The following is a 26,178-nucleotide window of genomic DNA, read 5'->3' as shown; positions in this document are numbered from 1 at the left end:
TTTTTAAGAAGTTTGTGCTACGTTTAAATGTCATCTCGTCAATTACCTGTTAATAACAAACAATTCAAACTCACTAATTCCAGTAGATTTCACACCTCATTTAACATTAATTAACATGACTCACAGTTAGTAAGCAAGTTTAGTAATCGTACGGAGTACAAGTGTATCATACAAGTATTAGATTAACAAACAATTCAAACTCGCAAATTCCAATAGAATTACACCCCATTTAGGATTTACTCTAATTAACATGACTCGTAGTTAGTAAGCAAGTCTAGTAATAATAATCGTACTAGTGTATCATAGTTGATCATCAAATATATTAAATAAAATAATTAATAATTAATTAAAGAAATAAATAAAAAAGAAAAAATATCCCCACATCCGTCTTTCTTTCTCTCTCCTCGTCTAAAAATTTATCTCACCTCCGATTTCTTCTTGCCTCGTGCTCTTTATCGTTGATTCCAAAAATTTTCGAACAAATTTTTTTCCCAGAATTTCTTGAATTTTCGTCGTCATCTACATCACCTGTAACTCCCACATTTTTTTTCGAGCTTCCGTTAATTAATTACCCTTCAATTTCACTTTCTCGAAGGTGCAGATTCATCTCTCACTTGGGAATTTTCGTGATTTTGATTTTTGGGGAAAAACCCTAATTTTTTCGTTAATTAGGTTTTTTACTTGATCTTGACTGTTGGAAACCCTAATTTTGTGTTCATTCGATTTTTAGGGCTTCTTAATTGGTGCTGATTTGGGGGTTCTCGATTTTTGTATCGGAAATTAGGGTTTATGATTTGAAGTGATTGTTCTCTTGAAGGGGTCTAATTTATTGATTCAGGTAATTATGATTTTATTTATGTTTAAATTTTTGATTTTTTTTAAGTATATATATTTTGCAAAGTATGGAGCTTTTTTTTTGGGTACTGGTTAGTGATGAGTGCAGATTTTGGATGGAATGGCAGTTTTTGGGACTGGCAATTGCAGAAAATCATAGTGGGTAAATGGTGTAGGCAGTATGCTGCTGGTAGTTTGGAGAAATGCAAAGGTATCATGCTGCTAGCTGCACTAGTGCTGTCAATAACAACACTGCTATTGGGGGCATTTCCAATAGAGATACTAATGCTCGGAACGATTCGTCTTTGTCTGCCAACTTCTCTTTAAATTCGAGGTATATCGTTCTTACTTTAGCTTTGAATATCGTAAATTTTTTGTTTTAAAGCTATGCAAGTTGAATCCTTTTGGTGTGGCATTTCCATTTAAAGATCACCGAACTAAAACCCGCGAATTATTTTGGATTATATACCTTTTTGGCACTATTGAATGTGCTGGATTACTAATTGTAAGACGGAATAATTGTTGTGTTCAATTACTCATGAAACTACTTCTGCTTAGATATTGTTAAACAATGCTAAACTTTCCAAGTGCGGATCAAGTTGTTTGATTTAGAGATTTAGAAAAGGAATATGTATGTAGTGTCTTCTCCTTCTAGTCTTTGAGACTGGAGGTGCTTAGTCTTGCTTTATGGAGAGGATTCAACTAGCAAGCGGTCATTGACGTGAAAACCGTCTGAAGCAATCATATTTAGGTTCATATTTGGTGATTTCAGAATTTCACTTTACAGTTGTTGGACGGGGAGGGTGGAGGGGAGTTGTGTGCGAGAGGTGTTTGGCGTTGTCTTACCTCTGACATTTTGACTCAGCTTTTTGGTGCTATATATCATGTTGTCACATCCTTGATTATGGAACATTTCTTTCTATTAGTTTTTTCTATTAGATTTGGTTTTGTCTGTATGGTATTGATATCAGGATTGTTACTGTTCTTACTCTCATGTATTGTGAATTGTGATGATCGCTCCTTTCATGTATCTAAGGTTAAGTGTCTTGTCTTCTCATTAAGTATTATATCTAGTGCTTGACGCTTTATAGTTTATAAACATATGGATACTTTTGATTTTACCCCTATGTTTGATATTCCATTGTTATGCAATGGTTACCATCAGAAAAAATAAGTTAATTGTTTCAGATTTGCACAGCAATGATTTATTTATTTTTATGTGGTAGAGAGATTTGATCCCTTTCAGATCCCAAAATTGATGGAATCTATAATTAATCTGAACATAGTTTCTTTTCAGACAGTCTGCAGGTCTATTTTGACTTTTGCAACTCTATAATGTATTTTTTTGTAAACTCTTACAGGCGGACTTCACCACTTACGCCATATAAGTTAAAGTGCGAGAAGGAGCCACTCAACTCTCGGTAATTTTTTCTTTTATTTTAGTTTAATAGATTTGACTAAACTAGGAATTATTTGATTGCATATTAGGACATTGAATGAATCATGTTTTTCCTTCCTGGCTGCTGCAACAGAATTATATTTAATGGAGTTTGTGTGGTTGTAATTTTATTTATATAGTGATATAATGGTTTTCTTGAATAAAAATGCTGTAGATTCTGAAATGTTCAATTGAATGAATTTTAGAGTGAAAATATATGATTGTTTTATCACTGGCTTCACTGCTTCTATTTTGATGACGTTTTCTTTTCCTTTCGTTTCTTCATCATCAGTTTCGCAGTCGCAATGCAAAGTGAATAAACACTGGGATTCTTCTTTAACGTATTTGTGTTATTTGCTTCTGATTTCTTTTTTTTTTTTCATCTTTCTGTTGCTGTTTAGCCTTGGTGCACCTGACTTTCATCCACAAACTGTAAATTGTCCGGAGGAGACTCTCACCAAGGAGTATGTGCAATCTGGTTACAGAGAAACAGTTGAAGGGCTTGAGGTAACCCAAATAGGCATTTTTCATTCTCTTTGTTCATGTTCTCCTTTGTTTTTATTGGGCTTTTCTTGTCAAGCCTCCTTGGACCTCTTCAGTAGAACGTAAAATATCCACATTTACAGAAGACAATTATTTTAGTCATTTTGTAGATATACAAAATTGATGTCTCTTATATGACAGTGAAAAGTGTAAACAAACTTTATCTCTTTTATGGATTACCTGTTGGATGATTGGTTTAGAGCACATGTCTTACCTTCTGTTTTTTTTTTCTAGATATGAATGTTACAGCAAGTAGCTTAATTCTGTCTGTTGCAGGAAACTAAAGAGCTCTCAGTTACACAAGTTAATACTTTTACGGCACCTGTTGTCCTTAAATGCAAAGAGGTGAGAACTGCCGGGGGCTGCTGGCAACTTTAATATGGCTTTGTTAAATATTATTTAATGGATGTGTGGGCTGTATTGACGTGTATGAAACTTATCGCTGCAGGCAATTAGGAAACGTCTTAGAGCTATCAATGAGTCTCGTGCTCAGAAGCGCAAGGTAATTATCTTTTCGTAATGCAGCCTTTATATTTGCTTCTTGCATTTCGATGGTGTGTATCCTAATTTCATTTATTGGGTGATATTGAGTGAAACTGACGTCCTGCAATTCAATCCTATAGGCTGGCCAAGTTTACGGAGAGCCACTTTCTGGTTCCTTGTTGAGTAAATCTTGTGTGTTCCCAGAGCAGAAGTCTTGTGGCGAGGACTTTAAGAAGAGATGGATTGAGGTTTGTGTTCTCACCTTTTTTTATTCATATAAATCTTAGTATGTTATTGGAAATTGATAATATTGGCGGGCTGGCAAATTTTATTAAGGTTTCTGGTACTTGAGTACTACCTATGGTGCTCTCTTCATTACAGAGTTTGTGCCAGTTGTACTTGAAATATTACAGGTTTGCTGTTATGTTTAAATTTCATAGCTGAATTTCACAGACCTTTCTGTAGGTTAGCAAATATTTGGCCTATGGTTGTCAATTTTTCTTTTGAAATTCCAGATCAGGAACTTAGATGACCTGAAATGAATGTTAAGGGTTTCACTCTTGATTGAAAGATATCCAAGGGGTTTAAAGTATTGAATTTGGCTGTGGATGTTGTTGAACTGGTGTTGCTTAGTGTGATTTAGTAGTGGTGGTTCTTGTTGAAATGTTGTTTTTGATGATTATGGTCAGTGTTAGTCATGGCAGAAGTTGTGGTTGGCTGGTGTGGTGTAGAGCCAGAAGTGATGGTGTGATGTGGCGTGGCAGAAGGAAAGATATTGTTAAAATCCATTTTTTGTATTCTTTTGGTTAAATTTAACAGGAGGAGGTTAGGAGGTGTATAAGGACCCCATATTTTGGGGGTTTGGATGGTTGTCTTTCGATCAACAATTTGTCTTAATTACTTTGTTTAAAGTTCAGCTTATTCTGAAGCTGTTCCTGATGGTTAAAACATGTGAACAGAATAGGGCCTTAGTTTAAATTCCAAAGAGGGAAATATGTGACCGCTGACAAAGAACTAATGAATACACTATGGGTAGGGTCAATAGGTGAAAACTTATGCCTTCCGCTGATCGAGTCGAATATGAATGGAAACATTTTCGTTGTTGAAGGGAGTACTACTTTTGTTGCTCATAGTACTCATTTTCATGCATGAGTTTTGGCTGGATTGCTCATACTAATGAATACACTAATTTATGCGTACTCAATCTGTATGAAGATTAACTTTCGGATACAATTTAATGTAGATATTCTGATTAGATTAACATAGTAATGGCTCTATATTGTTGGCAAAAATGCTAAACTATTTTATGGAAATAATATCTCTTGCTGAATACTGTTTTTTTTTTTTAATAGTGTCTTTAGTGAGGCAAAATGCGGCTGTCATGAAGTGCTTTCTCCTTTATCGGAAAAGCTCATTTTAATTTTAGAATCTTGTATGATTAGCTTCCTTTTTTTTTCTTTTTTTTTCGAGTGTAGATGAGACTTTGTTCTCAGTTTAATTTTGCTGAACTTTTGCTTAATTCAACTTAGCTTTACTGAACTTAACTTGTTTATACTGTAAGAGTTAAGCTGAGGAGAACATAGCTTGAGTTGGTATATATTGTCAAAATATGTGAAAGAATATACTTCAGAATTTTGGAAAATATGCTGATTTATATAGATTATGTTTTTGACACATGTGCTGTAAATGTGCTCTTCTGATATATGTTTTTGCCTTCCTTTTCCAGGGCTTATCCCAATACCGCAAAAGCCTTCGGTCTTTAGCAGATCATGTTCCCCATGGCTACAGGAAAAAATTGCTATTTGAGGTTCTCATCAGAAACAATGTTCCCTTGCTGAGAGCAACATGGTTTATTAAAGTAACCTATCTCAATCAGGTATGTGCTTTCCCTCCTTCCCCAAATACACATGGAAAAACCATTATCTTGTGTTCCTTCTATTTGCCAATCGTTAGCTCATTCACCAAGGTACAATTGGTTGTGAAATTTGCACGTTTGACTAAAATGGGTAAATTAACTGGTTGTGAAATTTGCACGTTGACTTAAATGAGTAAAACATTTACTAAGATAACAAGCAAAAAATATTGTGAAATAATTTAATGTTCGACTTTTAATGGAAAGAGTTTTTTATGAGTTGAAGTTTGGAAATTATTAATATTGCTGTTGGGGTAATATAGAAGTTTACTTTTGTCTATATATGGTCCATTGAAGAGTAAACAAATAAAAGAGTTAAAAAAAATATGATCACTCCGTCCCATATTCTAATTCCTATAGTTCTTTTTGGGTGTCTCAAAATGTTGTGCATTTGTGCTTATTGTTTATTTATTTATTTTTTTACTTATTTTCAAATAAAAAAATACTCCTATATTTCCCTAAATTTCCGTGCCATAATTTAAATAGTTTACCTTTTTACATAAAATACCCATGTATCCAGCACTTCATCAAATTTAATTTTTTACTTTTTTTTTTCCATTATAAAATACCTTAATTTTTAAGAATATTTCACAATCCCTCAACTACCCTTAATTCTTGTGATAATTTTGAAAAGGGCACTATATTATGGGGTGGAGTATTATAAAAGTTGATTCTTTGAGGTTAGAGTTTGACACAGCTAGTTACCCCACGAAGCCATTTGGAAGTGGTGACAGATGTGATTGTTCGAATTTACACTTTTTGAATGCACTTCAATTTTTGCATAATTTGGTATTATTGTTGACTTGTTGTGGTATGCTTATTAGTCAGAATTGTTATCCGTTGCTAGCAATTTGAGGGCATCATGATATTCTGATATTTTTGGCCTAAATTTGTTTACACGCCCTATTGATGGAATGCATATCATTGTTATTTCACCTTGACCTCACAGCAGTCTTTCAGTTTATAATGTGTCATCCTGCATTTAAAATTTTGCAGATTAGGCCTGGATCTTCAAGTGTCTCCAGTGGGTCTCCTGACCGAATTCAGTTATCGCGTACAGAGATTTGGACAAAGGATGTCACTGATTACTTGCAGTATATTCTGGATGAGTTATTCCCTAGGAATAGTTCTCATTCCCGATCACAACAAATGCTATATGCAGGGTCAGTGCAAAAAAAAAGTGATCAAGTTTCATTGGCTTTGGATTCTGAGGAGCCGTCCTTGCATACTAAGTGGTGGTATGTGGTGCGTATTCTTCATTGGCACCATGCAGAAGGACTTATTCTTCCTTCTCAAGTTATTGACTGGGTATTCTTGCAGTTTCAGGTGATTTTCTTTTCTTAATTATATTTTAGATTTCTGACATATCCACCTAATATTGTAGAAAGCTATCTGATTTGATTGATTTTTTCTTATTAATGAACTGTCTTCTTGTGTACACTGTAGGATAAAGATTTACTCAAGGTCATGCAGTTCCTTCTGCCAATAATTTATGGAGTATTGGAAACCATTACTACATGTCAAACATATGTGCGCAAACTTGTTGAAGTCACTCTACGGTTTCTCAAGGAAGCTTCCACGGGCTGTTCTGATCCGGTGGATAATTCTCGAAGAGCATATACTTGTTCTGCTCTTGTCGAGATGCTTCAATATTTGATACTTTCTATACCGGATACTTTTGTTGGTCTGGATTGCTTTCCTTTGCCGCACTGTCTGATGATGTCTGCAGAAAATGGTGTGCCACATCATTCTAAGTCACCTGTGTGTTTTGAACACCCAAAGGATGATTCTGCAGGGGTTTTGCATGTTATAACAGACAAACGTCCTGATGTCAAACATCCATCATCTTGGTTTAGGCGTATAGTTTCGTCGATCAAGAAACGATCGACTTATTTGGCAAAGGCTGCTAGCCCTGGCTATTCTGGGCAGAATGTTGCTAAAGCTGTGCAAGCCTTAGATAATGCTCTTGTGCAAGGAGATGTCCAAGAGGCTTATAAATTACTCTTTGAAGGTAATTCTGACTCCTCTGTTCATGAAGGTTGGATTGGCGAAGTAAGTCCATGCTTAAGGTCATCATTAAAATGGATAAGATATGTTGGTCCTCCGTTAGTTTATTCCGTGTTTTTGCTTTGCGAATGGTGTACTTGTGATTTCAGGGATTTTAGAACTTCATCTTTTCATGATGTAAAATTTACTGGGAGAAAAGATTTTTCTCAACTTTATGTTGCTACTAGGCTCATGAAGCAAAAGATGAGGGAGATACAGAGGTCAGAAAAAGGAAAGAAAGGTTCTGAAAGTAGGGCTGATGTAAGTTATGACAAATATACCTGCATAGAAACATCAGATTATTTTGAAAGCCCTGGCCCCTTGCATGATATTATACTATGCTGGTTGGATCAACATGATGCTCAAAAAGGGGAAGGTTCTAAGCGTGTACAGTTACTCCTCATCGAGCTCACTCGCTTTGGGATTTTTTCTCCATTGGCATATGCAAGGCAGCTCTTAGTTAGTGGAATTATGGACAAAAATGGTCCTGTTGTTGATCCAGACAGACGCAAGAGACATTTTCGGATCTTGAAACAACTTTCAGTTTCATGTATGCTTGATGTTTTTGATGAAGATCAGAGTGCTGACAGGTCACTACTTCTGGAAGCAATACATGTATACTCTAATGAAAGGTGCCTTCTTCTTCGTGGATTGCTTGCTGATGAGCACAAGCAAATTAGAAGTACTAATTATGCACCCAAGAAGCAGAAAGAATATCAAGTCTCTCAAAGGGATCATTCTTTACCTCCTTCCATATACCAGTTGAAAACACCAGAGACTTTGTCAGCTGTGTCTTTTAATAAGAGCAAGAAAAATGGTCTTGACCTTGAGAAATTGAAACTCTCTATTCTGGAGCTGTTGTTCCTGCCAAAATCTGCTGCTGATGCTGGAGCTGATGAATCTCAAGTAAACATGAAAAGGTCTGTTGGACTCATTTCAGGCAAGCTAGACATTGCAGATGGAACACCTGGCTGTGAAGAATGTCGAAGGGCAAAGAGACAAAAATTAGGTGAGGAAAAATATTCATTTCTTCATGGACCCTCTTCAAACCCATTTGACGATGAAGATAATTGGTGGGTGAGGAAGGAGCCAAAATCCGTGGATTCCCTTAAAGTAGAACAACCAATCAAGCCGAGCAAGCAAGCCTCGAGAGGTCGGCAGAAGTCTGTGCGTAAAACACAAAGTCTGGCTCAACTAGCTGCATCAAGAATTGAGGGAAGTCAGGGAGCATCTACAAGCCATGTATGTGACAATAAGGTAGGATGTCCTCACCATCGGCCAGTTCCGGAAGGAGATGCTGAAAAATCTGCTGATGGCAACAGGGCAATCGGTGGCACAGATATTGTTTCTATTGGAAAAAAGCTGAAACGATTGAAATATGCTGAGAAGAGGAGCATTTCTGCTTGGCTAGTTAGTTATGTCAAGCAGGTTGTTGAGGACACAGAAAGAACTTCAACCAAGGGTGGTCAGGTTAACCGGTCTTTATCTTCTGTTGATGAAAAGAGCTCAGCAAAGTGGAAGCTTGGTGAGGATGAGTTGTCTGTCATACTATATTTGATGGACATGTGCACTGAAGTGCCTTTGGCAATCAGTTTTCTTGTTTGGCTGTTGCCTAAGGCTCTAGGTAATCTTAATGCCCCTATACATGGTGGAAGAAATATGATGGTGCTGCCTAGAAATGTGGAAAGCCATGCATGCGAAGTGAAGGAGCCATTTCTCTTGTCAGCTATACGGAGGTGTGTTGAGTATATTATTAATTGTGTTAGTGGATGTGTTGTGCTTTTTACTTGTGCATGGATAAATGGACAAAACATTTGGTTCTTTCCTATGCTCATCTCATGACTGTCTCTTCTGCTCTATTGTTTTTGTAATGTGACCTTTAACTTTGTGTAGAAGTTGTCTAATTTCTGCACTGAAATGGTTTTTAATTTTAAATTATTTTATCTTATTTAATTAAAATTTTTATTTTTCCTTTTGCTTAACATTAAATAATCTCATTACTTCCTCTGTTTCTCATTTATTTCTACCATTTCACTTAATACACTATTCCTATATTAACTTTTACCATTTTTTATCACTAATAGTTATAAATATCATTACTTTATTTGTTGTTTAGATTATCTCGTTAATATTTTCAAAATATAATTATTTTTAATAAAAGCATTATTAAAGTTATAAATGGTCAAAGTAGGGTATTTAAACATGTGGTCAAAATGATGCAATTAGTCAGAAATGAATGTAGTATAATTTTTTGTTCCATCTTCCATTATATGCCTTCAAGGAAGTCATTTCACTATTCCTTGTCTTGTCCTTTCTTAATATATGATAACAATTATATCACGATGAGATTGCTCCACACCAGGTCAATGGAATATTTGAGCTTTATACAATTTTAGGCGTCTACAGTTGTTGTTCTCTTTTGAATTTTTTTGAATTATTCTGGGGGCATACAAGATCTATTGTCGTATTTGCCCCGAAAATGGTGTTATATACTATTATATCTTTCTGTATTATATGTTTTCATTTTGCAAATTTTTCCCTTTATTGCTGCTGCAAAATTTTATCCCTCTTTTATCCATGGTAAAAAATAGATTTGAAGAAGGATGTATGGTTAAAGATGTTTTATAATGTTTCTGTGTGCACTGGCTTTATTTTATTTGTATCTTGTTGCTGAACCTGCTTTCTTTTATTTTTTTTCTCCTCTTTTTTACTGTTTACCTGTTTTAGGTATGAGAACATAATTCTTGCTGTGGATCTTTTACCTGAAATCTTGTCAAGCACAATGCATCGTGCTGCAGCAGTTTTGAGCTCCAATGGCAGGCTTTCCGGTTCACCAACCTTTCTGTATGCTAGATATCTGCTGAAGAAATATTGCAATGTTAGCAGTGTAATAGATTGGGAGAAAAGTTTTAAGGCAACTTGTGACAAAAGACTCCTTTCTGAACTTGAATCTGGAAAATTGCAAAATGGAGAATTTGGTTTTTCATTTGCAGTTCCAGCTGGTGTTGAGGATCTTGATGATTTTATCCGCCAAAAAATTAGTAGTAACCGTTCGTCTAGAATGGGTATGAGTATGCGAGAAATTGTGCAAAGATTTGTTGAAGAAGCAGTTCATCACCTTTTTGGCAAGGAGAGAAAGCTTTTTGGGAAGAATGCTGGCATAGACAAATGGGATGATGGGTATCAAATTGCTCAGCAAATTGTTGTTGGGCTCATTGATTGTATTAGGCAGACTGGCGGTGCTGCTCAAGAAGGGGATCCTGCTTTGGTTTCTTCTGCTGTTTCTGCAATCGTTGGCAATGTTGGGCCAGCTATAGCCAAAATGCCAGATTTCACATCAGTCAGTAATCATTCAAACTTTCCTGCTCCAACTGGGTCGCTGAGTTTTGCTCGCCGAGTTTTGCGGATACATATAAATTGCCTGTGTTTACTCAAAGAAGCACTTGGTGAGAGGCATAGTCGTGCTTTTGAAATAGCTCTTGCTACAGAAGCTTCTTCTGCTCTTGCTGGAGTCCTTTTGCCAGGTAAGAATGCTCGAGGTCAATATCATATGTCACCTGATGCTCATGATTCTAGCGTGAATTTTTCAAATGAAGTATCTAATAATTCCACAAAAGTTGCTGTTGGAAGGGCTACAAAGATTTCTGCAGCTGTGTCAGCTCTTATTATTGGGGCAATTATCCACGGGGTCTCTAGCCTGGAGAGAATGGTAACAGTCTTCAGGCTTAGAGATGGTTTGGATTTGGTTCAGTTTGTTAGGAGTTCTCGGACCCACTCAAATGGGAATGCAAGATCAGCTGGGGCCCTCAAAATAGACAATGCACTTGAAGTTTACATTCATTGGTTTAGGCTACTTGTTGGAAATTGTAGAGCAGTGTCTGATGGTGTAATTGTAGAGCTTCTAGGTGAACCCTCTGTGATTGCTCTTTCAAGGATGCAGCGCACACTTCCTATTAACCTTGTGTTACCTCCAGCTTATTCTTTGTTTGCATTTATGATATGGAGGCCATTTATATTCAGTTTCTCCCCAGGAGGCCGTGAAGAGATTCCTCAGTTGCTACAGTCTTTGTCATTGGCTATTGGTGATGCAATAAAACATGCACCTTTTCGAGATATATGTCTAAGAGATACTCATGGTTTCTTTGATATCGTGACTTCTGATACTACAGATGCTGAGTTTGCATCCATTTTAGAGCTGAATGGTTCAGATAGGCTTTTAAAGGCCAAAGCTTTTATCCCTCTACGCGCTAGGCTTTTTCTGAATGCGTTAGTTGACTGTAAATTACCACATTCTGTGTCTTTGCAGGATGATGGTAGTCGATTATCTGGGACTAGTGATGCAAAGGTTCAATATGAGGAAAGTGAAACAAATATTTCTGATAGGCTTGTTAGTGCTTTGGATGCTTTGCAACCTGCTAAATTTCATTGGCAGTGGGTTGAGCTTAGGCTTTTTCTTAGTGAGCTAACCCTTATTAGTAAACTAAAATCCAATGACACACCATCAATAGCTGAGGCTATCCGTTGTCTTACAAATCCTGATAAGGGTGGTTTGGATAATGAGAACAATTTCATTCTGATTGTCCTTACAAGGTTATTGGTGAGGCCAGATGCTGCTCCACTCTTTTCAGAAGTAGTACGCCTTTTTGGAAGGTCATTGGAAGATTCATTGCTGTTACATGTAAAATGGTTTCTAGAAGGACATGATGTGCTTTTTGGAAAGAAATCTATTAGGCAGCGGCTTGTGACCTATGCAGATAGTAAAGGTATTTCTACTAAGGCCCAGTTCTCGAAGCCCTGGGGCTGGGCTAACTCCAATTCTGACTCAATAGGAAGTCGGGGAGACAAAAGAAGATTTGAAACTCCATCTGTGGAAGAAGGTGAAGTGGTTGAGGAGGACTATAAAAGACATGCCAGAGGTGCCTCAAAGCAGTCAAATCATGAAGGCCTTAACACCAATCAACAGTTTGTTACTGAGAGAGCTCTTATGGAGTTAGTTCTTCCTTGCATTGATCGAAGTCCTGATGATTGTCGCAATAGGTTTGCAAGTGAGCTTATTAAGCAGATGAATAATATTGAGCAACAAATAAGTGGGGTTACTTCAGGGTCCAGTAAACAGACAGGATCATCTCCTTCTGGATCTGAAGGTTTTACTAGCAAAAGTAGTACCAGAAAGAGCATGAAAGGAAGTAGCCCTGGATTAGCCCGACGAGCAGCAGCAGTAACAACTGATTCAGCACCGTCTTCTCCTTCAGCTCTGCGAGCATCAATATCACTGCGACTGCAGCTACTTGTGAGATTGCTTCCTTCTATATGTGCGGATGGGTAAATGCCGTTTCTCTTCTCTGTACTTTATTACATGTGTACTTTGCATGTTGAACTTTCATCCTTTTTGCGTTCAATTGAAAACTATTGTTTTAACATTCACCCTTTTAAAGAAAGGAAACCTTCTTACGTAGTTTTCGAAATAATTAGAAATGCTTCAGAACATAAGATTTCTAAGTAGATACTTTAATGTGGCTCATGAATATTGTAGCAAACTATTGTTAATAAGAGTGTGCTTGTGGATATTGTGGCTTTGTGGGTGTAGCTTAACCTGGAGGCAATTGCCTTACTATGTGTTCTGTTCTGTTATTTTTGGAAATGCACATCATTTTCTGTTGCTGTTTTCTCAGTCGGTTATTGGATTTTCCAGGGATTCGTCAAGTCGCAGTTCAAGGTTTATGCTTGCATCAGCTGTACTCCGTCTTCTTGGAAGTAGGGTTGTTTATGAAGATGTGGACATGTCTTTCAATCCTCGACGGGGATCGCCGCTGAAAGAGGCTGAGTTACAGATGGAAACTTGTGCTGATGTTTCTTTGGATTTGTCAGGGAAGAATTTATTTGACTGGCTATTGCTAGTATTACATGCTTTGCTGAACAGTTCTCAACCCAGTTGGCTCAGATTAAAATCTCCCTCAAAGTCTACTGTTGTGTCCTCTAAAGACTTTGCTGGATTTGATCGTGAGATCTTAGAGAATTTACAGGTTTGGTTCTTTCGTTGCTGTGGTTTACTGGTTTGTTGTGTCCATGATGTCTGTGTTTGGCACGTTTTTTATGTTTTAATAACCGAGCTCCTCTCTCCTTTGACTTTCTTCCCGTCATGTTGAGTTCATTCAAAAACCACCTTTGCAAATTGTTAGCTTTTCCATGAAACCTTTTGATTTATGTGTTTTTATTAAATAGTTCGTGGTTTTCTTGTGATTTATCATTCAAAAGACTTGAATAGGTCATTTTCTTTCTAAAGCAATTAATGTGCAACTCATATATAAGGGTAAAAATCTATGATGGGTAGGTGAAGATGTGGGAAATTACTAATAGATGATTTGTTGACACATTATTGGTTCTTTATGAAACCAGAAACAGTCAGTATTCTGCAAGAGAGCTATGATAAATCTTTAAAGTTGTTTTTGGTCAACTTCTATTTGATGTAAGATGCAATAAGGATGCACTTAACTAAAATGTCCCCTCTCAAAAAAAAAAAGGTTCTGCTCCCTCCGTCCCTAAAAAAACGCTACGTTTCTTTTGGACATGGATCTTTGAAAGTCGGTAATGTGAATACTCTGTTGTATTTAGAGGAAATGAGAAAAAGTAGTGGATATGTGCTCTGCTTAAAAGTGAATACAAAAAGATGGTGGATGATGGACCCCATTAAAAATGAGATTTGGGGCTTTTGGATAGTACAGAAAATATAGGAGAAATGGTTCTTTTTTATTTAGGTATGTGTGTATGGTGTTTCTTTTGAAAGGAAAAATTACCAGAAAACCATGTGATGTCAATTGCTCCAAATTGGTTCCTGCCAATCGGAGCTAGTTAGTGACTGGAGTAACAGACCTATTCAAAGTTGCTGCATGTAATTATTGTGATGTACTTCCTTGGATTAAAGGTCACCCTGAGGGGTGAAGGGCTCACCTATTCTGAGCTCATCTATCAAGCAACTATGCTCAGTGAAGGGTTCAGATGTGACTTGTAGTTTTGTTTTATATTCTGTGTCGATGTGAGTGCCATTTGCCATTGGTTGATGTAATGTTTTTTCTGAGTGTATATTTGATGTCTAGGTGTATCCTAGGGGTATCATTTCATTTTTTTCTGTTTGCTTATTGCAGAGTGAGTTGGATCGGATGCACTTGCCAGATGCAATACGATGGCGTATTCAAGCAGCCATGCCAGTTGTTGTACCTAACCTGCGAACCTTTGTCTCTTGCCAGCCGCCTTCTCTTGCATCTACTGCTCTTGCTTCACTTCAGCCCAGTGTCAGTTTTCCTTCTAACCAAGCAAGTCCGTTGCCAAAGAATATACTGCCGTCTGTGCGCACTGCTGCATCTACTGCAATGCTTGGAAAGTCAAAATCAGCAGTCTCACAACCTGATAACGATTTGGAGGTTGACCCGTGGATGCTTTTGGAAGATGGGGCTGGTTCAGGCTCGTCTTCAAGTAATACAGCAGTTATGGGTGGTGGTGACCATGCTAACCTTAGAGCATCCAGTTGGTTGAAAGGAGCTGTTAGAGTGAGACGGACTGATCTCACATACATAGGTGCTGTGGATGACGATAGCTGATCCTACTTGACCTTGTAATTTATTTTGGTCCCGGAATGAGCAGGTCCTTCAGAGAAAAAAAAAAGGGAATTAATGATTTATATGGTGCATTAAGAAGGCAAACATCTTTCTTGTTGCTGCCTTCTTCACTTGGATTGCAGGGCCAGAAAGCAGGTGGAATACTTGCTACTTGTTGGCCTGAGGGCAGAGGATCTGTGTAAGCCGCTATGAATTTTTATCCTGCCCAAATTGCCAATGTGGCCGCTTATCTGAAGTCTGCTTCATTATCTAACCTATGAACACCACCACCACAAGCACGGGTCGGAGGCTTGTATATAATTAGATATAATGGTGACCGTGATTGCTTGAGCTCGGCAAGATCTATGCTCTGTAGGTTTTTTTTTTTTTTTTTTTTTTTTTTTTTTTTTTTTTTTTTTTTGAAATATCTTGTCCCATTCTTCTCCTTCGATGCCCCGATTACTATGCTCACCAGATATTCTGGCTGGTAGCTATCTATACTGTAGAATATAGCCGGGGCATAGGTGTTATGACTTTTGAACTCAGCATTGAAGAAATGCCATTGTAGATCATGGGCCTGAATATGGCTATTTGCCATTTTTCTTTTGCCTAACTTGTTAGATATTCAAAGTGTTAGCTCATTCTCCAGAAATTATAGCCTGTGGAATTATCTGTCTATCTATTCCTTTATGAAAAACTGTAAAATTAAATCTGCAATCTTACGATTCACCGATATGATCCTAAGTGTAATTGTAAAAACACCTTTTTACCACTATTTATATATACTCGTAGGTCATATTCACAGCTTGTCTTGCGTGCTTAAATTGGAAATAACTAAAGACACCACATTCCCTAAGAATGTCCTCGTACAAAAGATAGGAGCATGCCCCTGCTTCTTTGCCTGAATAGCTCGCGCCATGCTCAACGCATCGCACTCTAGCATCCATTCATAATATGAGCATCAACATTCACCCTGATTCTTCCATTGTTCTTAAAAAAACATAAACCAAAAGTTTTGGAGTTGATCATACCTAAAGTTTTGACAACCTTACACACAATTTATCAATTACAACTTGATTAAACGACCAAGTAAAATTTTCTCAATAACCCAATAAATTAAACCAAACCACAAAATTAAACCATAAGTACAAAACTTCAACAAATTACTCAAATAGTTTTGAGCATTAAATTACTCTTAAGTCTCTTGTTTCGTTGTTTGCTGCACGTCTTGGAGACAATCTTAACATCACGTCGGCCAGTAATCCAACAGTTTTAATTTGGTAAATTTCTTTATCCTCTTTCTAATTAGTTTGTGTTTGTTTAATTTTTTTCAATAAAATATTAAACATCCGTTATATAGTTATCCTAAAATGAGCAAAAGTTACCCTAACATGAATAAAAGTTACCTTAACATAAATAAAAGTTACGAAATATTTATGTTTTATTCATAAAAGTTACACAAAAAATTGTAAGAGTGACCCTAATAAATTTGATAAAAGTGACCCCCGATGTCAGTTACTGTATACCGGATATATACAAAAGTTACTCTTGTTAATTTGGAGTATCCTTTTGCAGACGGTATTTGAAGAAGAAAAAGTTGTACGTAAAATACAAGTTATTTTGTATAATTCTTGTCATCTCTATATAAAACTCAAAACTTTAATTTTTCAATGAATTCCTATTGAAAAAATAATCTTTTATAAGTAGGGTTATATAAAAATTAAAAAGTTATCCATTTTCCATTCATCAGATATATGTTTGGATAAAAAATTTTAATGTCAAAAGATAATTCTTTGTTTGTAAACTAAATTCTAATATTACTATACATCACTAATACTAGTAGTTGTTTCAATTGAATTTAAATTTTCAAATCTAAGGTTACCTTGTCAGTATAATAAGGGTTACTATATCTTGTCACTTGTATTTTCTTTAAGTGTGTGCTTTATTCACCTCCAATAAATAGAAACCAAATCTAAAAAAATAAACAAAAATAAATAAAAAAAATACAACTATAAAATGTTTATTTGGATTTTGGAAGTTCCAACTACTCCAAGTCTTCAATAACTCCATTCACCAAAAACATGAATTCTGAAAGTGCCAATAGAAAAACTTCCAATGAGAAACCTTCTTCATTAACAGATGCAGAAGTTTTAAGGAAGTGTTTGGAAGACAACAAAGGTGATAAGACCAAATGTAAATCAAAGATTGAAGCTTTCAAATCATCTGCTTCTCCTCCTCCTCTAAAACCTCACCCTATTCCCAAGTTTCTCACCAGGGCTTCTCTTACTGATGTTTAATTCTTAATTACACTATTTTAGGGTTTTACCCCATCTTTTATTTGGTACAATTCTTGTATAAATTTGCTAGATTTGGGGTTATAACTTAGGATAACCCATGGAATTTTGTGGGTTTTGGATATTATGTGAAAATATTAATAAAGTTTAATGCTTTTGGAATTGGGCAGTATTATGAAGGAATTTTGTGTTATATTTGTCTTTTGATTTTTATATATTACTGTCTTGTATTGTTGTATCAGTTAAATATTTTAAGTTTCTGGGTAATCTGTTATTGTTTGCAATTTAGTGGAATTGGTTATCACAAAGTTTTGATGTATCTTCCTGATTATTTGGAAACTAAAATCACACTAATCTGTACATACAATTGTACTCGAGAATTTGTGTCAAAATTTGATTGATCAAATAAATGAATGGAACTAGATGATCTTAATCGATTCGTACTGGAACAAGTCTAAATATTGTACAAGTTAGACTTGAATTTGACAATTGAACTTCGACTGTTTTCACAGTGGAGTTGAGTAGAATAGGACTCTGCACATTTTTTCAATTGATCATTTGAGCATTTGGACTTAGCAATATGTACAAGTATTTAGGCAATGGCTTGCAACTTTAGAACCATATGCTATATTTGAGAACATAAGAGTCAGCTATAGCAATTCTTGCTGCACTATTCGACTTAAACTGCAAAAAAAAAAACCTAATTTGGTGTTCATTATAGATGTACATATGTAAATTGTGTTCATCTCTTGGCCTTGTTGACCTCCTTTACGTGCTGTGAAGAAGCAAAACAGGCTGAAATTTCTGGTACTTGGACGAGTATTTATGTTTTCTACTGTTCTTGGTTTTTCATCAACTTGTCTGCAGAAAGTACATCTTCAATCCAAGCAGCAAGATTGAACGCAAAACCTTCCAGCACTCTTGAGTAGCTTTCTAAGATTGCTTGGCCAACATCCTGCAAAGAGTTCATTTACCATCATTTAGGAATGTTTTCTCTATATTATGATGTTCTTATTGTGAAGAGCAGTAAAATTTACCCTATTGTATTGGATTTTGCATGTGTCTAATGTTGTCTGCGATAGTTCAGGGAACCTATGCTTTAAGAAAAACAGCAAAGATTCAGCTCTTTCTGCAAGAACATGATTCTTGTCATTCCTGTCCGGTTCTGACTTGTAATCCTTCATCACATGCCATGATCTCGAATGTGTCATTCCAGACTTGCGTTTCCATGTGTACATGGAGGCTTCCACTCTGTCAGCAAGGTCAAGTGCTTCATGTTCCGAGGTTATCTTCAATGTATCAAGGAGGTGATCAGGGGCGAAAAATTCTGCATTGTGCATGTACTTGTATATAGCATCTCCTAGGCAAGATTTTCCACTCTGAAACAATTTAAACAACAAAAGGTACCATCAGATATGACAGTAAAAAATTGTCAGTGTTTCATGCTTCAGTGTTACTCCATGTTACTTGCATCTAGCAGGATAATGGGAAGTACCTTTGGAAGCCCTAAAATATAAGATTCTGGCACTTCCATTTCATTAAGAGTGTTATTGTTGATGGCCATGGCAGCTTTGTGAATCTGATTGGCACAATCACGCTGGTGCTTTAAATGTTTCCTCCCAGTTTCAGAGAGGCCACCTGGTGGGATACAGGGGATTGGCAGCCACCATTTTTCATCTTTTCGTGCAACAACCTTCCTGAATGAGGTTGCTCTCGATGTTGAATTCATAGACGCGTTACCCTGTTCTGCATACCAAAACTCTTTTTCCTCAAAACTGTCCAAAATGTCCTGTGACACAGCGAATACATAGTACTGAGTTTTTTCTCCTCTTGTTGTATAATAGTATGGAATCCCAGATTTAGTAGCTGCAATACGAATGGCGATAGAGGCATATTTATCATACCATGAGCATTCCATCAAGTTTCCTTAGTGCAGGCAAGTTCATTTGAATATCTGTCCTTGGCCTTGTACACATTACCTGCAAAATATTTAAACATATCTTTCTTCATTACAACCATTCAATCAAAACTTAGTTTTCTACTTATATTAGGTGTTATGCAATGTAGAAATTTACTTGCCTCAATATCATGTCCGTCCTCAGGAACAAACTCTACAATGTATTCACACACTGAGAGTAGACAATCCATTTCTTTTTTCCACATCATCTTCTTCTCCGGTTTCATTGGTTCTAACTTCAAAGCATTGCCAAATATAGTAGCTGCATGCATTGGTTCATAAATCACATAGTTTAGCATTACAAAGGCAGGATAATCAATAAAATTCAGTGGAAAATAATGCTTTACTCGTATGTGCAACATACTCAATACAAACTTCAAACTTAGATAAACACTTTGTAGTAAAACAAAAGTGTCCACAACTTTCTTATACAAAGTATGTTGCACATATTGACTCGACTTTATGTTGTAGGGTTTGAGGACAATACCATAGAGATTAGTAATGGCATTAGAGATTGTGACTGCTGTACATACACCTTTCCCGCTTCCTGACATGTCTTCACCCAGTAGAAGCTTTGAAAATCTTTCTTTCATAATCTCAAGCTCTTAAAATATGCACAAGAAGTAAACTCCCATATCAGCTTTATCCCCAAAGTTAAGGCCAGTTAACAAAACAAAGTTGAATTATTCTAAGAAAACTGCAAAGATTATGCTGTGATCATAAGACCTGAGAAACATACCTATATCTACTGCCTCCAATTCATCGAGCCCTGAATCAATGCTATACATGTACTTCTTCATTCCGAGCCTAGAAGGTGAAGCCATAGGAGGGGTACCGGCCCTGGGCGGGTGCCACCTGACAGGGGACGCACCCTCGGAGCAGCTATCATTTGGTTCAGAGAAGGTTGACATCTCTGAATTAGTCCTGCAGTAATTAAAAGAGACAGTACTCATTGGAGAATTTGTCGAATGATCGTTGGGATCGAAAGATGATGGTGAAGCTTCATAACCCAGATCATAACTCTCATCTGTTAATGAATTCTCCATGATTTCTTCTGTTATACTTCCTTGGAAGCAAAAGTTACCTAACCTTAATCTGCAGTCCCCCATAAACAATTTTTGTGTAAACATTAAACTCAAAAATCGAAACAAAAAGCTGCAATAAAAACTCAAATGAAATTCAAATTTTACTACTGCAACTAAAATTCTTTTGTAAACAACACAAAAGCATAGGAAAAAGTCTAATCTTGTGTCCTTGTCATTAACATCAGAATTCAAGTGAAAGTTGTGAATTGAAAAAAAGGTAAAAGTTGCAAAAAAAGAGTAATACAATTCTTTAATAAGGGTAATTTAGAAAGAAAATAGAAAAGTAAACAAGATTATGAAATAAAATGTTACCTTTAATTGCCAAAATTTTTGAATTTGAAGAGTAAAATGTGGATTTTTGAAATAGTTCCCTCCCAATTAGTACATTACTTTTTTTTTTTTTTCCCTCCTGTTCTGAAGACCTTTGCTTTCCTGGAAAAAGAGCACAATCTAAGCATGCTAGTTAGCTCATTTCTTCTTACACATTCACCATATTTTTGACCCCATAAAGCCTAAAATTCGACGATTCGATCGTAGTGTCGTAAAAAATGAGGCAAAACCCAGATCAAATCTTGGAAAATGGTCTTCAAATTTTGGAATGATTTTGCGGGAGAAAGAAAAAAATTTGGCCTGCAAGAGGGTTTGAAAATACTAAAAACAGGGTTTATTCTTTTTTTTTTTCAATAAGTTGAATGAGTATTCAGAGAACATGCACTATAATTCTGAAAATATACGTGACATGAAGTATATAAGAGGGAGAATAATCATAGAATTATGTTAGTAATATTTTTTATGGGGAAGTATATTATTATAAGTAGTATACAATTATATTGTCCAAAAAAAATTATTTTCTGAATCAGTAAAGATTATAATCACTAAATCAAGATTATGCAGATATTAACCAGAGCTAAATTACCTGTCAATATCATCCTAATATATTTGGTCAACTTTGATAATATAATTTATTAGCCTTTGGGGATTGCTATTGGACGATGATTAGACAATTAAAGTTTAATTTACATAATTTATAAATGAGGATGAGGAGTGGTCAAGCTGTATTTCTATAATTATTGGTTATGGGGAATGAAATGAAATGAAAAAATTGCATGTGTAAACTTGCATGTTTTGTGACTTGAATTACTCAATTATATATTTGGGAATTGATTTGCATTAAAAAAATATATATATTTGGAAGTTGATATATTAAATCATATGAGTAAACAATGTATCTATATGCTATTATGCTATGTATATATATGGAAGTTGTAACACAATACGTAATTTATGCGCACACACGGAGGTTTTAATTTCAGGCAATCGTTAAAAAAATATAAAGAGCAAATGTGGTGATGAAGACGTGCATTCCATGAATGTTTGTAGGTTTATGCCTAATTGCCTATATATAAGATTTTTGTTTTTTTAATAAAAAAAAAGTGTGGTTTTTGAGCTAACTAGATTTTTACTATTTTAGTCTGCACAAGCAACACAACGTGCAGGGTATATTTCATTAATCAAATTTACATTATGATGGTACAAAAATACGTATATAATGGAAAATGAAATGACATTGTGATGTTGACAAATAGATAGATTATGAATATTAAACGTTTTATAAGAGTGTTACAATTTAGGACTAGTAGATCACAAAGATCTTTGCACCTTTGCAGTTTAATATTAACATCTAAAATCTAATGCTTGGGAGATCCTTCAAATAAACCCTTGGAGATGGGACTTTTTTCTTAGCCTCTACTCCAATTTTATATGTTTTTACCATCTTCTTAAATGTATATGATTTCAGTAACAATTTATGCCTTTGTTAGCTTCAGTACTTGCCTGGCTTCAATATGGACCATAGGGAAAAAGTACTCGCCACCACGATATCTTTAAAACTCTAAACAAACTTCGAGAGACATCATGTCCTGCTTCCGTAACCTGCACAGTTTCTTCTTTGGTCGCTTTGTGCCCTTCTTTCTGCATACAAGCAACAATCGATCGTCATACAAGTGTTGGCAAAGTACTTGAGGTGCAGAGCCATAATTTTACTACCTTTGGGATGGACCAAACACAACTTTTTAGCTAGGGGGACCAAGTTAAGAGAGGAGGAAAGGGGTGGTACATTACTGCCCCTCCTACCTAAATTCCGGCCCTGAATCAAAACAGGAAAATAAAAAAAGTACTCACATAAACTTCGAATTTAAGCCCAATCTTGATTTCTCCTTCATATGTGGTGTCTTCAAGCACAACATTATATGCTGAAGGATGTAATTCGACGATTCCCCTGTCATTTCCTTCTGCAATAATCCCACCAAGAAAAATCCTGCATCACAGGAAAGGAACTGAAATCATGAGATTTTATCAGACAAGTGACTGAAAGTTGTGTTTGTTGACATACATAGAACGACCAACAAATCCAGTATCGTTGAAAGATTCATCATCCATTATACTGATTTCCAGATGAGTCAAATTCTTCCATTCAGAAAATGAAAAGTAAAACTCGAACTTCTGATTCCAAAAAGCTTCATGGTGATAACCTGGAAGTTTCAGCATTGAGTATATGGTTTACTATACCAACAAAAAATTATTAATTATAAGCTCAAATAAATTTGACTAAGACCTCTGGTAGCCTTGCTCCTCCTCACTTCAGTGCCACATTGTATAACTACATAATAGGCCGGTTTACCTAGGAACAAAGAATTAGATTACATCAGTTGAGCAACAATCCAAATAAGATCATGAATTGTTTCAAAATTTAGACATATAAAAGTTTCCACCCTAAAACATCCTAAGATACAGCTCTATACTAGAAAAATCATGCTTCTCACAAAGACAATGAAGCCTTACAAAATAAATTTCTTGGATTGATTCCTTCTGCATTAACAACTAGTACTTCAAGGATACCACCTTCCATTGTGAAAAAAACCCTGGCTAGTAAAAAAAGTTAAATATTCTGCTGGAATATATGGTAAGAAGAGTTTTGTTCTTCATAAGAAACCTGAAGAAGAGAATTAAATGAGCTATAAATGTCTAATTTAGTATCATTCAAGTTTAAACGTAACAAACCTGCTAATAAACATGACATTTACTGAGGGTAGTACTCCATAACATAAATAATTATGGTTACTAGTTATAAAACATGGGAAAGTAAAGTCATAATGAAACCTATTCTTAGCACATTAAGTTATAAGTTCTGTAAAATTAGAAGAACATTTTAAAAAAATATTAGAAAGCACTTGCAAAAGCTTCATCATACCAAGGAACTTTTTTAGGGTGTTTTTAGGATTGAACTATACAATAGCCATCAATTTATTTGGCATAGCAAGTAATCAAGGGTAAGAAATTTTGACTTACCATGTTTAGGCCCAAGGATTTAAATCTCTAAATCCTGAGGTTTTCTTTTGTGAGAGTTCAGACTTCAGAATAACATTACAACAGTAATCAACTGACAGAATTTATCACTCAAAATAATGAACCAGAAAGAAAGTATTCAAAATGCTTGTAGTGCTAGTCACAAACTCACAATTATCTTCTCAAAAAGATATTTTCTTCTTGCAGAAGAGGGTATAAAAATGGTAGATTTACCTTCTATTAAATTGTAACATATCCAGCAGCTGATCAGATATTATCAAACAGTGCTGTATCCTGTCATCTTTTCCATTCCTTTATCATCAATCAATTTTCTTACCCTCTCAACATCATCCCATCTACCTTCTTCTGCATATAAATTTGACAAAACAACATAACAGCTTGTATCTTCTGGATCTAATCTAATCAGGTGTTCAGCAACACGTTCTACTACAGTGATTGATACATGAGTTGATCTACATCCAGCTAGAAGAGACCCCCAAATTCTCTTATCAGGCTCTACTTGCATACTGTATACAAAATCAAGAGCTTCTTCAACATTTCCTTGGCGACTAAGCAAATCAACCATGCAAGCATAATGAGCAACTTTTGGCACAATTCCATACTTCTCTTGCATGCAATAAAACCAGTGCCATCCCTCGTCTTCTAACCCACAATGGCTGCAGGCAGACAGGACCGATACAAAAACTACATCATTGGGCTTTACTCCAATTTCCAACATGTTTGAGAAAATTTCCAAAGCCTCATTTGCATAACCATTTAATCCATACCCATTAATCATTGAACTCCATATTATCAGGTCTTTAATTGAACATTTGTTGAAAAGTGCTCTTCCTTCCTTTGTTCTTCCAAATTTACAGTATAAATCAATCAAAGCTGAGATTAAGAATGTATTATGCAAGTAACCAGCTTTGGTTACATAACCATGAATGCTTTCACCAAGCTCTTGAGTGCCTGATGATGAACAAGCTTGTAGTAAACTGACAAAAGTGACCTCATTAGGCTTCTCACTTGCTGATTGCATATGCTTAAATGTACTCAGAGCCTCACTCGTGTAACCACTTTGAGCATATGCAGATATCATTGCAGTCCAAGCAATGAGATCCTTTGGATGAAGCTGATCAAACAGTAACCAAGATGGTTCCACTTCACCAAACTTTGCATACATTTGCAGCAGAGCTGTCCCAACAGAAACGGATACAGCAAAGCCAGATCTTAAGCTATAACAATGCAACCCAAGTCCAAATATAAACTCTTCTGTACCAGATACTGCACAAATAACATCACAGATAATGCTATTATCTATTTCAGAGCAAGACTTATGCATGTCAGCAAAAACAACTAATGCTTCACTTGAGTAGCCATTTTCAATGCATCCACGAATCATCGTCTTCCAAGTGACTACATCCTTCTCTTGGACTCGAGCAAAGACTTGAGCAGCATACTCGAAATTCCTACATTTTGCATACATGTCTATGAGAGAGTTTTGGATGTTATTTACACAATAAAATGATGTTTTAAGAGCAAACCCATGAACTTGTTTTCCTAAAATCAGTGAATCAAGCTTAGCACAAGCTGGCAATATACTCACAATGCTCACAAGATTAGGTTCCATTCCTTCACATATCATGTTCCTGAATACCTCAATAGCACCCATATATTCACCATTCTTTACACATATCGAAACCATCGCACTCCACAAGACTAAATCCTTCTTGGGTACATCAAAGAAAAGCTTCCATACAAAAGGGGTATGAACATTACCATAAACACCAATTAAAGCAGTCACAACAGAAACCTCCAATTCAAATCCCATCTTGATCACCAACCCATGAACACCAAACGCGATGTTCTTCCACCTTAATGCATTGATAGACCGTAGCACACTCAATATTGTAACATAATTCGGCCTCTGTTCATTGAAAAGCATCAACTTGAACACATCAATGGCATCTTTCGGGCGGTTTCGACTCACTAAACCAGAAATCTTTGAAGTCCAATGCACCACATCCTTAAAATCACCATAAAATTCAATTGGGTCTTTTACTGAGGCAACAGTGTGGTATAATGTAGGTGTAGTGCAGTATAAACTAAATAATGGAGTTTGGAGGGAACATCTTCTGTTGGTAATTTTATCGAACAGGTTGTGTGCATTCCTGAAACTGAAATAAATGGGATACTTCATTGCCATAATTTGCAGGTAATTGGGGTTTAGAGGCAAGGGAATTTAGTGAAAGGTGAAGGAATTGATGCCATGAACAGAGAGACAAAGTGAGGGATTCGTTTGAAAGGTGCAAAAAAACGCGGCAAATTTTAACTGTAATTTGTGTATATTTTGGTATTGTTGTTGTTGTGTAATGAATACGCAAAACATCGAATTCTAGCGCATTTTTAAGAAAACTTGGCTTGTTTAATGTTGTTTCCCACTAAAACATGCACCAAAAATAATACTCCATCTACTTGTATTTCATAATGCCAGTCTCATTTCCATATATTATTTTGAATTTTTGAGCGTTTCAAAAAAATCTATCCACGTTGAATATGTTTTATTTTTAACTTAATTTTTTTAAAAAAATTGATTGTGGATTGATGACATGACTCTAAGTTAGGAAATTCTACCTTAATTATGCA

At 35.9% G+C, this 26,178-nt stretch overlaps 3 protein-coding genes across 3 annotated transcripts; 1 reads left to right on the top strand and 2 right to left on the bottom strand.

Annotated features, from left to right (window-relative positions):
• The first annotated feature begins 408 nt into the window (after nucleotides 1-408).
• Nucleotides 409-15,415, top strand: LOC145615315 (mediator of RNA polymerase II transcription subunit 12-like). Its single transcript, XM_081670379.1, has 14 exons — nucleotides 409-595; nucleotides 731-838; nucleotides 963-1,168; nucleotides 2,196-2,255; nucleotides 2,674-2,779; nucleotides 3,092-3,160; nucleotides 3,264-3,317; nucleotides 3,439-3,546; nucleotides 5,025-5,174; nucleotides 6,207-6,536; nucleotides 6,657-8,992; nucleotides 9,984-12,578; nucleotides 12,949-13,279; nucleotides 14,399-15,415. Exons 3-14 carry the CDS (start codon nucleotides 1,038-1,040, stop codon nucleotides 14,849-14,851), a joined length of 6,723 nt encoding a protein of 2,240 aa, XP_081526505.1. The 5' UTR covers nucleotides 409-595; nucleotides 731-838; nucleotides 963-1,037; the 3' UTR covers nucleotides 14,852-15,415.
• A 2,473-nt stretch (nucleotides 15,416-17,888) lies between these two features.
• LOC145615316 (rop guanine nucleotide exchange factor 2-like) lies at nucleotides 17,889-20,193 on the bottom strand. Its single transcript, XM_081670380.1, has 7 exons — nucleotides 19,839-20,193; nucleotides 19,587-19,703; nucleotides 19,222-19,361; nucleotides 19,047-19,121; nucleotides 18,638-18,931; nucleotides 18,180-18,521; nucleotides 17,889-18,097 (listed from the first exon to the last, which is right to left on the bottom strand). The coding sequence occupies exons 1-7, from the start codon at nucleotides 20,143-20,145 to the stop codon at nucleotides 17,975-17,977; spliced, it is 1,398 nt and encodes a 465-aa protein (XP_081526506.1). The 5' UTR covers nucleotides 20,146-20,193; the 3' UTR covers nucleotides 17,889-17,974.
• Nucleotides 20,194-22,808: 2,615 nt separating this feature from the next.
• On the bottom strand, nucleotides 22,809-25,790 carry LOC145615583 (pentatricopeptide repeat-containing protein DOT4, chloroplastic-like). The gene is made up of 3 exons (XM_081670657.1): nucleotides 23,764-25,790; nucleotides 23,026-23,109; nucleotides 22,809-22,864 (listed from the first exon to the last, which is right to left on the bottom strand). Exon 1 carries the CDS (start codon nucleotides 25,736-25,738, stop codon nucleotides 23,807-23,809), a length of 1,932 nt encoding a protein of 643 aa, XP_081526783.1. The 5' UTR covers nucleotides 25,739-25,790; the 3' UTR covers nucleotides 22,809-22,864; nucleotides 23,026-23,109; nucleotides 23,764-23,806.
• Nucleotides 25,791-26,178: the final 388 nt, after the last annotated feature.

Source organism: Chenopodium album, chromosome 25 (assembly GCF_948465745.1).
Source record: "Chenopodium album chromosome 25, dcCheAlbu1.1, whole genome shotgun sequence".
NCBI classification, from domain to species: Eukaryota; Viridiplantae; Streptophyta; class Magnoliopsida; order Caryophyllales; family Amaranthaceae; genus Chenopodium; species Chenopodium album.
This window is presented reverse-complemented; position numbering and strand designations above follow the sequence as displayed.